General features: G+C 42.3%; 2 protein-coding genes across 2 annotated transcripts; one reads left to right on the top strand and one right to left on the bottom strand.

Annotated features, from left to right (window-relative positions):
* Positions 1-50: 50 nt before the first annotated feature.
* Positions 51-3,169, bottom strand: nup62l (nucleoporin 62 like). The gene is made up of 2 exons (XM_061088106.1): positions 1,310-3,169; positions 51-1,212 (listed from the first exon to the last, which is right to left on the bottom strand). The coding sequence occupies exons 1-2, from the start codon at positions 2,876-2,878 to the stop codon at positions 1,054-1,056; spliced, it is 1,728 nt and encodes a 575-aa protein (XP_060944089.1). The 5' UTR covers positions 2,879-3,169; the 3' UTR covers positions 51-1,053.
* Positions 3,170-3,702: 533 nt separating this feature from the next.
* Positions 3,703-9,415, top strand: pdk1 (pyruvate dehydrogenase kinase, isozyme 1). The gene is made up of 11 exons (XM_061088107.1): positions 3,703-4,104; positions 5,765-5,906; positions 5,987-6,058; positions 6,171-6,355; positions 7,046-7,141; positions 7,276-7,353; positions 7,544-7,620; positions 7,772-7,870; positions 8,038-8,148; positions 8,768-8,881; positions 8,967-9,415. Exons 1-11 carry the CDS (start codon positions 3,996-3,998, stop codon positions 9,105-9,107), a joined length of 1,224 nt encoding a protein of 407 aa, XP_060944090.1. The 5' UTR covers positions 3,703-3,995; the 3' UTR covers positions 9,108-9,415.
* Positions 9,416-11,403: the final 1,988 nt, after the last annotated feature.

The following is an 11,403-nucleotide window of genomic DNA, read 5'->3' as shown; positions in this document are numbered from 1 at the left end:
CACACAAACACTGTATATTTATTTTTTGATAAAAACAAATAATGCAGCCAAAGAGTTTTGTAGTCTTAGTTTACTGTTGTTTTTGATGAAGTTGTACTGTCTTAACCTCTATGCAAGGAAGGTACAGCTCGCTCTGTAATGTGAATGTAAATCAGGGTATGCTTAAATTTGCCTTTTATCCAGCGAATTTACCAAAAAATTGTACATCTCTTGTCTTTTGACATTTAGGTACATCATCAAGTCAGTAATCAACAGCATACAAGTGACCATGACTGACTTAATTCAAGTAGAGGTTGTTTCTCACCTCCTCTTGTGGCTTTCAGGTAGCATCCACTGTGTTGTAGCTCATCACTGATTAATTAAAAGTATGTTTATTTTTAAATTGCATGTAAGGAATCCAAAGGGAAGCTGGTGGAAAGCAATGTTTTGTTGTTAACAGATTAAATTCAAATTCATACTTGTCTATAGTGTTTTCAACTGTCAATAAATTCTCTAAAAAACTGGTCACTACTGTTGAATTGCATTAAATTAGTTTAGATGATGTAAAAACCAGGGATGCCACTGGTTTACTGATTTTGTACCATGAATCGACTTGACAGAAATTTACAAAACTACCTCTCACAATGTCATATAGCCTCAATTAACATCCTCAAATCAAGGTTAATATAATTTGTATCATACAGGGAGATTTAAGTGCACATGTTTCCCTCTGTGATTAAACGACTGCCACTGAACCAAATGGAAGAAGTGCTCGTATTTTACTACCCAATAAAACAAAGCGTTAATCTAAAGGTTTATTTAATCATTCTTTTTTAGAGCACAGAAAGCATTTAGATGGGAAGAAACAATTACTCCCACAATTCTATATAAAAACCTTATGCATTGAGAATATCTTGAAAATATGTAATATCTTAAGGTCAACCAAAAGAAGGGAAAAGCAGTTTAACAGGAACTATGATGAAGGCAAATCAAAAACATCATGCCTTAAGAACATCCTTGTTTATGACAAGTGAAGTTGGAACATTGTCAATATAGAGGCTGTTTTTTTCCCCATCAGTCAAACGTTAAACGAAAGGTTTTCTCCTGCTCCTTGCGCTGGTTATCGCACAGTTTGGACACTTCCTCCACCCGTCTGTGCAGGAGCACCGAATTCTGATCGATCCACTGAAGAGAATCCATGTGGGCGTTGAGAATTTTACAGATCTGCTGAAGCTGTGAAAAGAAAAGAGAAGGTAGAGGTTAATTCATTTTGCAAGAATATAATGTCAAAGGCAATGAAAAAATGTGTCGGAGCCTAGTTTCATCTTACTGGATCACTGGTGTCTGCAGGGCCGCTGGATGTGTTGAGGTGCTCGATGATCTCCTTCAGGTCCTGCGACATCCTCTTCAGCTGGGCGTCCACGTTCTCTGCCAGCTTGTACGTTCTTTCCCGCTCCTCGTCGGCGTTCTGCATGTAGATGGTTCCGCTCTGCTCTTTCACAGACTCCTCGAGTGGGCACAGCACGTCCTCCAGCTCCTTCTGCTGGGACAGGATGAAATCCAGCTCCTGGTTTAGCCTCCTCTGGTCGAGCTTCACCTTCTCCATCTCCTTGTGCAGGGATGTGATCTTCTCCCCGTTCTCCACCAGCATTCGGTCCCAGGCGTTCACCTGAGTGGCCTGCTGTAAGAAATGTCTCTCCTGGTCCTCGAGTTCGAGACTCCACTTGTTAATGAGACCCTCCAGCTGGGCGTAGCTCATCACCGGAGGAGCTGTGATCGTGGTGATTGGTGTGGGTGCTGTGATGGTGCTCATGCCAGATGCAGGTTTGAGTCCCAGGCTGAAGGCGACTGCAGCACCTGTTGGGGCAGCTGCAGTAGAGGCAGGAACAGAGGCAGGGGTCAAGGTGGCAGTCGCTGCCCCCAGAGGTTTGAGCATAAAAGCCAGACCTCCACTAGCTGCTGTGGTTATTGCAGGAGCGGTGCTTGCTAGTGAAGTTGGAGCTGCACTCTGCATGAAGCCGGCAGCTGGTGCAGCAGCAGCAGCAGGAGCAGAGGCAGCAACTGTAGTGAAGGGCATCGAGAAGAGAGTGGGACCTACGGCTGGGGCTGGCTGGGTGGAAGCAGGAGGAGCTGGGGTTGATGAAGGTTTGATCCCGAAGCCAAAGCCTCCACCCTGAGGTGTTGGGGCTGCAGCGATGGAGACGGGCTGTGGCTGGACGCCCATGGTGAGGTTGGAGGGAGCAGTGGTGCCGAAGCCGAAGCCTCCTCCTGTGGGGAGAGTGGGGGCTGCTGCCGTGGTCGCCTGGACCTTTGTAGCTCCAAAGCTGAAGTTTCCAAACGAGAGGCCACCTGATGCTGCTGCTGCGGCGGCGGCGCCTGCTGCTGCGGCCGCTGCTGCTGCTGCTGCTGCCTGGGCTGGAGCTGCTTGGGCTGGAGCTGCCATCGGTGCAGCGAGTTGGGGTTGAGCCTGAGGAGCAGTCCCGAAGGAGAAGCCGCCTCCTGCTGGGGGGGCAGCCATGGTCTGTGCGGACATCGCGCCGCCCATCTGGAACCCCTGCATGGAGACTGGAGCTGCCACGGAGCCGAGGGTCATCCCCGGTGCCTGCGCTGTGGGTTGAGGGGTCGCGCCGAGACCAAACGCGTTGGCGGTGGGGGTCCCAAAGGAGAAGCCTCCACCCCCGGCCGGGGTGCTCTTTGCCGGGGTGCCGAAACTGAAACCGCCGGCACTGTTGGCGTTGGGCTGGGCGGGGGTCCCGAAGGAGAAGCCCCCTGCCGGGGCTACAGGTGTGGAGCTCGGCATCCCGAAGCCGCCCGTAGCGGGGGCAGCGGCGGCTGCGGGCTTCGGAGCCCCGAAAGCGAAGCCTCCAGTGGTCTGCCCGAAGTTAAACCCTCCGCTCATCTTCTTTACCAACCAGATAAACTATAATATGAACAGTTGACGAAGCCGGACCCGGTACAAAATGGTCACTTCCTCGCGGAGCCTCCGCGGCTTTTGGCGGGTCACAAACTACAAGCTGCTGAAATGACCGGTGGACAGCTCTCCCTCCTGCGGCGACTTCCCAGACTTCACCGGGTTATAGAGTCGATCTGACGGTTGTTGACGTTACCTTCACCGACGAGGGGACCGAAAATTAAAAACACATCTTCCACAAAAAAAACAACGTGGCCCGCAGTCCTCGATGCTACTTCATACAGGCATTTCTGTGGACTACTAAAGGAAATGACGTTTGTTAGGACCACGAAGAGATGACGTTTCGGCTCTCTTTGAAGAGTGATAGATGTGTCGTCCAATCACGGCCCTGCCTGGAACAAACCCCCTCGTCTGATTGGATGAGATTCCTGCCGGACAAACCCAGTCAGGGATGTTTATCTTTTTTATAAAATCATCAAAGACTAAACAGTTTATAAAAATGACTCGCCAATTTATGTTTATGTTAAGAAACAAAAAAGGAAAAAATAACAAACTACAATATTTTGCTCAAGTGTATTTAATAATGTTTTATACAGTTAAATGACACAATTGGTGTAAAATATAATATCGTATTCAAACGCACCGTAAATAAAATAAAAAAGAGGGGACCAACTTAAAGACATTAAAAAAAGACGACACGGTTATTTTAACAGGAAGTACTATTGAATGATATGCTGGGAAATAAAGTATTTTCCTAACAAACCCGACAGGCAGGGACTTCTCTTGATGTGACACTGCAGCTTCCTGTTCACCACTGCTTAGCATGTTGACATTTCTGCCTTCGAGGATTCAGCTGCGACCAAACCAAGCGGCGCATTTACATATTATTTTATTACGGTAGTGATGACGATGGATCACATTTCACCAAACCGCTCCACAGCAGGACTTCGCTAAAGTGTGTGTGTGTGTGTGTGTGTGTGTGCTGCTACTGAAGTTAGCCGACAAGCTAATGTCAACCTGGATCAAGCAACTGTGAGTGATCAGCCCATTGAAGCGAAGAAGAACTATAACCAACAACAAGTGAGGAAACACAGGAGGCGTCGCCATGAGGATCTTACGGTTCCTGAGGAGCAGCCTGTCCACAGGGAAGGAGATCGACTATTACTCCAAATTCTCACCGTCCCCTCTCTCCATTAAGCAGTTTCTGGATTTTGGTAAGAGACACAGACACACACAGACACACAGACACACAGACACACACACACAGACACACAGACACAGACACACACACACACACACACACACACACGCACACACACACACACACACACACACACACACACACACACACACACACACACACACACACACACACACACACACACACACACACACACACAGTGGACATTGCATTGACTTACAATGGTTTCCTGGAGCCTAACTCTAACCTTACTTAAATTTAAACCAAACCTAAACTTAACCTTCAACATGAGTAATACCTGGACCACACACACACACACACACACACACACACGTTTGTGCAGCTATCCTCGTTATGACTTTGACTTACATTCATTGTGCACAGTCCAACCAAAACCTAATACCTAACTTTGACCATGACCAATTCAAACCTAACTTAACCTGAACCAAAATTCACATCTCACTATTTAGGGACCTAGTGACATTTAGTTTAGCCACATTGGGAAAAGGCTTTGGTCCTGATAAGGTAAAGGTATCACAAAAGAACAAACCCACACACACACACACACTGTACCTCATACAGTATATAGGTCAGCTAGCTGTGCAAACAATGTGTATCTTTTTAAGGCAGTGGAGTGGTTGCATATCCATGAGTTGTGAGTCTTTAAATAATTTGACTTTTAGATGAGGCTGTGCTGTCTTTCATCAAGGGAGTTATCCTACTTTAATAACCACTGACGTTGGGACAGACATGATTATGTTAAGTTCCATACAGATGTTAAGGTTTGACTGGTTACTAAAGAAGGTCATTTAAATCACTCAAGATTATAAAAGGTTCCTGACCATGAAAGTTAAGCCTGAGTCAAACACAAGTGGACTGCAAACACACAAACCCCAGTTTCCTATTTTGTGACTTAGCACAGACTGTACCAAGGAACGTGTATACGGCCTCAAGATTAGTTCGAAACACAGGAGCCATTTAAACTGACATCATGATTTAGAGTAAAGCTGCAACAATTAATTGATAATTTTATCAACATAGAATTAACCATCGGGATTAAAACAATGTAGAATTTGAGAGTAACCAGGGTTGTTGGATATGGATTCCGTTGTTTGTTGTGGTGCACAAATGTCATCATCACAATTTTCACCTAAAGCGTGATGTGGTACATTTACTTGGAAATGAATTGAGAACATGTTTAGAAACATGATAATCAGACAAAAATGTACTTTTTTTTCTGGCTAATCCTGCTGAATGTAATTTCAAAAATATATATATATAACCCAATACTGGCATAAAGCAGCCCAGCTTCTCACTTTGCAGCACTTACTACAGTTACTTGGCAAAACTACAGTTTTACTTTTATTTTCATTGTTGAAATGATCATGTTGCCTTATTCTAGCGGCAGCACAGAAACACAGCACTGAGGTTTGAGTCCTCTGCAGCAACCGAGTTTCACTCTGACCCTCTGATGCATGTCGTGTCTCCCCGTTTCACACTAAACTCTGTCTTATCAATAACAGCCATAGTGTCCAAAAATATCTTTAAAAAAACAAGATGAGCACCAACATAAATAATACACAGTTTTGTGACAACTCTGCCTCTGACATTAGTGTCTAGAAGAATAACACAAAAGGGTTCCTTATGTTTCTGTTTGTATTTTCACTCCTCAGGTTCAGAGAATGCATGTGAGAAAACCTCGTTCGTCTTCCTCCGACATGAGCTGCCTGTGAGGTTGGCAAACATCATGAAAGAAATCAACCTGCTGCCAGACAACTTGTTACGGACCCCATCAGTCCGGTTGGTTCAGAGCTGGTATGTAGGTTTTTCTTCTTCCCAGTCAGGGACCATGCCACTGTCTGCAGATGCACACTGATTTATTTTTCTTTGCACAGGTACATGCAGAGTATACAGGAGATTATTGAGTTCAAAGACAGAAATGCAGATGATGAAAAAGTTGGGTATGAGTAAGTAAACACACCAGGCAGTTTGTTTTTTAATCCTTATCTCAATGATGTTTGAAATCAGTGGAAAAAAAACTCATCTATTTCTTTCTGTCCTCTGTGTATTTATGTTTAGTTTCACAGACGCTGTGATAAAAATCAGAAACCGGCACAACGATGTCATTCCCACCATGGCTCAGGGAGTGGTGGAATACAAAGAGACGTACGGCACTGACCCGGTCGTCAGCCAGAACGTTCAGTATTTCCTGGATCGTTTCTACATGAGTCGGATTTCCATCCGGATGCTGCTCAACCAGCACAGTGAGGACATTCTCTTCTACCTCATAAAAACAGTCAATAGTTTCATATTTCACTGTAGAGTTTACAGAGAATCTATAGAGAACAAAGTTATGGATACAGAAACACGATTGTCAGGGTAGTGGTAACATTATGAAATCATATTACATGTTATTATTTAAGTTTTGGCATATATTTCACCCATACTTCAAAATTGAAGTTGTTATGCCCGACAGAGATCATCTATTACAGTGGGACATCATCTACAACTAGACTTTTACCTGGAGTACTAATAAGAAGCTGTTAGTAAGAAAGTTAAATGTCCTATTTCTGCCAGCCGACTCGTAGTATTTCAGGAAAATGTGAGTCTGAGCCCATGTTTGCAAAATTCCCATCGAGTGAGTGGATGTGTTGATGACGATTCTAACACGCAACAGACATGAAACTGGAAGAATACAAATATCCTAGGGTGAAAAAGAGGAGTCAGGACAACAGACTCAAACTAAAACCATGTCCTGCATCCTGCTGCTCTAACCCACATTTAAAGGACTTGAAGAATATCAAGTAAATCCTTATTTCAGCACCACTGAAAAGGTCCCAAAATTTAAATGACATAAACGCATCAACATGTGCTGTGTGGAAATATAGCATCTGTTTTGAAATATGTAACCTGTTATACTTGGTGCTTGTCCTCATCTGTGTGTCTCCTCCTAGCGCTCCTCTTCGGTGGGAAGGTGAAGGTGAACCCGGCTCATCCCAAACAGATCGGCAGTATTGATCCGCACTGTCGTGTCAGTGAGGTGGTCAGAGGTGAGAGAACGTCTTGTTTTAAGAACACAAACACGAGAAGCAACAAATCGTCAGAGTTTTCAAATAGTTTTCATTTCAAATATTAAAGTGTTTTATTTGGTGTTCTATCCTGAAAACAAACATCTTCCTTGTAGACGCCTACGAAAACGCACGGAACCTTTGTGACCGGTATTACATGAACTCTCCTGAGCTGAAGCTGGAGGAATCCAATGGTAAATTTGTTTGGATATTATTATTTTACATCTACACACTTTTAATTATGTACGTTTATTTACAAAATCAGTTTTACTTATAATCGGGAGCAATTAATGGATTTTAAATAAATGGATAGAAATTGCCTGATTTAACATTGTCCAACAAAGATGTATAGAATTCATTTTGATGATGTATTTGTCCTGACAGTCAAAGAGCGGGAAAACCCCATCACTGTGGTCTACGTTCCATCTCATCTCTATCACATGGTGTTCGAACTTTTTAAGGTAAGTTTCCCTTCATATGCATTTCTCAACATAACACATATTCTCATAGAGTTTGGACTCTGATATATTCTTCAATGATTTATTTATATTTTTTTTAAATTTTACACTTAAAAGTTAGCGGAACATCTTGACCATCCTGTCCTCTTTGCAGAACGCCATGCGGGCCACCATGGAGTTATATGGCGACTCCATGGAGTGTCCTCCCATCCACGCACACATCGCTCTTGGAACCGAGGATCTGACGGTCAAGGTAAATCAACGCGTCTCAGTCTGATCTGCTGGCGTATCTCTTTTTTTTTTTTTTTAACCCTTATAAGAATTTACCGGAATAAACTCCTCACCTGTCGAACCAACAATATTCAATACCAAAATCCATCCTGTATATGTGTTTGATGAGAACCACACGTTGTTCTGCAGGTGAGCGATCGCGGAGGAGGCGTGCCTTTGAGGAAGATCGACCGGCTGTTCACCTACACGTACTCCACCGCTCCTCGGCCGAACTTCGACGGATCACGCGCTGCTCCTCTGGTCAGTGCTCGGATTAACATACAGAGATTAAAAATTATAAACTTGATTTACTGCCATTGCTGCTTATGTTCACCATAATTTCTACATCACATTTTTTAATATTGAACTGACTCTATGTGCAGTGACTACGTGTTTGCAATCACTTCTGTCATTTATCTGTTTTGAATCTGGTATATCTGTATTTATTAAGAGCCGAATCAGTTAAATAATCCCACAGTTACTCCAGGTGATTTGCTTTTTGGTTCTTTTTTCATACCAGAGCTCAGTCATCATCTAAACTACTTATTACAGTAGTAAGTGAATACAGGAAAATAAAATTTGTGCTGGTTGAACGAGGCAGAGAAACAAAACTTTCCCTATATCTTTATATAAATTATGTCAATATCGACCAGGGTTCTTCTCAATATGGTGAAAAAGATTTCAGCCACTTGTCCCACAATCTTCATCGGTTATTGAGTTTTATTTTCCTAGTTGTCTTAGAGGTCAACCTGTCGACAACCTCAAAAGCTGAAATAATTTCTAAAAATCTAAAAGTTTTCTCCTCAAAGTCGAGCAGCAGAGTAGATTGTGATGTGTGTCTGTGTTGTGTTGAGGAACCCTGCTCTGTGTTCTTTTCTAGGCTGGCTACGGTTACGGCCTCCCCATCTCTCGACTGTACGCTCGCTACTTTCAAGGGGACCTGAAGCTGTACTCTCTGGAGGGTTATGGAACTGATGCTGTGATCTACTTTCGGGTAATTTGTTTTATTTATTTTAAGAGCGTCTCCGTAAAGAAAAGGGCAGAATGGATGTTTGAACTTCCTCTCCATTTCCGGTCAGGCCCTCTCCACAGAGTCCATCGAGAGGCTCCCCGTGTACAACAAGTCGGCATGGAAACACTACAAGACGATCCACGAGGCCGACGACTGGTGCGTCCCGAGCAAAGAGCCCAAGGACATGACCACGTTTCGTAGTTTCTAATTTTCAAAAGACAAATCAGTCCTGGAACAAAGTGTGTGGGAGAGTTGGGAGGTGGTAAATGTGGTTTGTGTGTGTGTGAGAGCGTTTAAAGGTTCTGTATATCAGGTCAGAGGTTTTGCACAGAAAGTAAAAAAATAGAAAGACTGACTGAGAAAAGTTTTAGTGCCATAAATTAGAACAAGTTGTTATGGTGATGATAATGGAGCAACAAAAACAAAACTGCTGCTTGTCCTCACCGCGAATAACTGGAAATATACATGAGCAGCTTTCTAAACAAACACACAAATAAAAAACAAACAAATTCTGGATATTTGAGGTCAATACCGATATTAATAGTTACATTTTAAAGTTGATTGTGATATTGGCCAGTCATTTTGTGCACTGAGCAGGATATTCAGTATAGAATGAAAAGCTTCAGATGGCTGATGAACACCCAGTGGATAAGCTGTATTTACCCTGTCAGGCAATACTAACTCTTTATATTATAATAAGGACATTTCAGAGGGGCATCATCATGACATCACTTATAACTTATGACAAATGATTGGTTCGTCTAAATACGTAGGTCAATTGTCTCTCTTATACTAATTGTTGCAATATGTCATTCAAGATTCAATATTTTTTTATTGTCAAATGAACAGAAATAACATGAAGTAGTCACTGTCAATGAAATGCTTGGGTCACACACTCTCTTTAAGCATTTCATCATGATGACATCATCTCCACCATATGATCATGAACTGTTTTTCCAACTATATATGCTTAATGTCGTGTCCATAGTCTAAGAGGCAGCAGAGATACTTTAGATTGTCTCTTATTTGCAGAGATTTCTCAGAAAATGTGTTTTTCCGGCCATATTTTTTGTTTTAACCTTTGACCTATCAACTCCAAAAGTTATTCATGTGGAGATCCGCTCCTAAGTAATAATCACACCAGGTTGAGTGAAAATCCATCCATGTGTTGTAGAGTTATTTTGTACAGACGCACAGAGAGAGGTGAAAACAAGAACCTGCTTCCGACCATCAGCACCACCAGCCTGCAGAGCAATGAACGTGTCAGCGCCCTCCAGTGGACAAACTCAGCAGCACAGTTTCTATGATAGTAACTATGAACACAAACAACATTAGTACAGTATTGTAAGTATGATGAGCTTCATAAAGTCTATCAGCAGGAAAACCCACCTCCTGAAACCCCCTGCGTGTTCGATATAATTAGTGGGATTTATTAAAATCTTAATTTCAGTTTTAAGGCAGAAACTGTACAACTTTATTTTTAAATATGCACGTCTCCAATAGTTTACAGCTTTTCTTGAGGTGCTTAGCTGCCTTTTTATTTTGCTGAAAGTTGAACTGTAGTTCCGCTCTGCTCATTCACTCTCCTCTGTGTGTTCAGTTTGAGGTTTTGGAAGAAAGGGGAACAAATCATTGTTGTTTTTTTTTTAAATCCGTTAAAAATTTTCTGATTAGTCTTATTTTGGTATGTCCTTCATTCAGGGCATTTCTTCCTCAGTTAATTGGTGTTTACAAGCAAAGTTACAATAGTAGTCTTTGTTTACCGTCTGTTAAGGTCAAGTCTTCACAGTTTAAACAATTAATTGGGAGATAATTTGTTACAATTGCACGTTCATGTGCTAATGAGCTTTCTTGTTGAATTCTCGGGACATTTGCAAATAATGTGAAGCAAATGGAAACAAAATACAATTTAAGCTCTTCTCTCATCAGAGTTGTATTATTCAGTGAAATGCAGTATTTGTGTTTCTGTTGTTATATTTTTAGGGACTCTGTTAAATAAGCTATATTTCAACTTTTCAATGTTACAAAAGAGCCGTTACACTGTCTGGATCATGTTCAGTAAAAAAATAAACACTTCAAACAGACGCTTGCTTCTTTCTTGCTTGACAGTCACAGCTTCAATAGACAGAATCAGACCCAGCAAATTAAAGAGTAATGCTGAACTGAAGATCATTAAAAAAATCTGGTTCAGGAAGCTGGGGATCATGGGTAATATCTATTGAGTTGTGTTTCAGTTCAGTCAGTGGAACAGGCAGATCTCCAGTCAACACATTGATGGCTGTTCTTTTCCCCAACAAATATAATCGGTACGTGGCTGCAGGGGGCGCTGTTGCTTTGTAAAAGTTGGTGTGGCTTTAAAGGTTAAATTTCAATCAGGCCATCGACACCAAGTGTTTGTGGCACATTGTGGAGGATATATATTTTATCGATAGAGAATCTATTAAGAGACTTTTGAAGAAGGCACCTGTACAATCATAACCTACTAATCTATAGACCACAATAAA

This window comes from Limanda limanda, chromosome 16, assembly GCF_963576545.1.
Source record: "Limanda limanda chromosome 16, fLimLim1.1, whole genome shotgun sequence".
Classification (NCBI taxonomy): domain Eukaryota; kingdom Metazoa; phylum Chordata; class Actinopteri; order Pleuronectiformes; family Pleuronectidae; genus Limanda; species Limanda limanda.
This window is presented reverse-complemented; position numbering and strand designations above follow the sequence as displayed.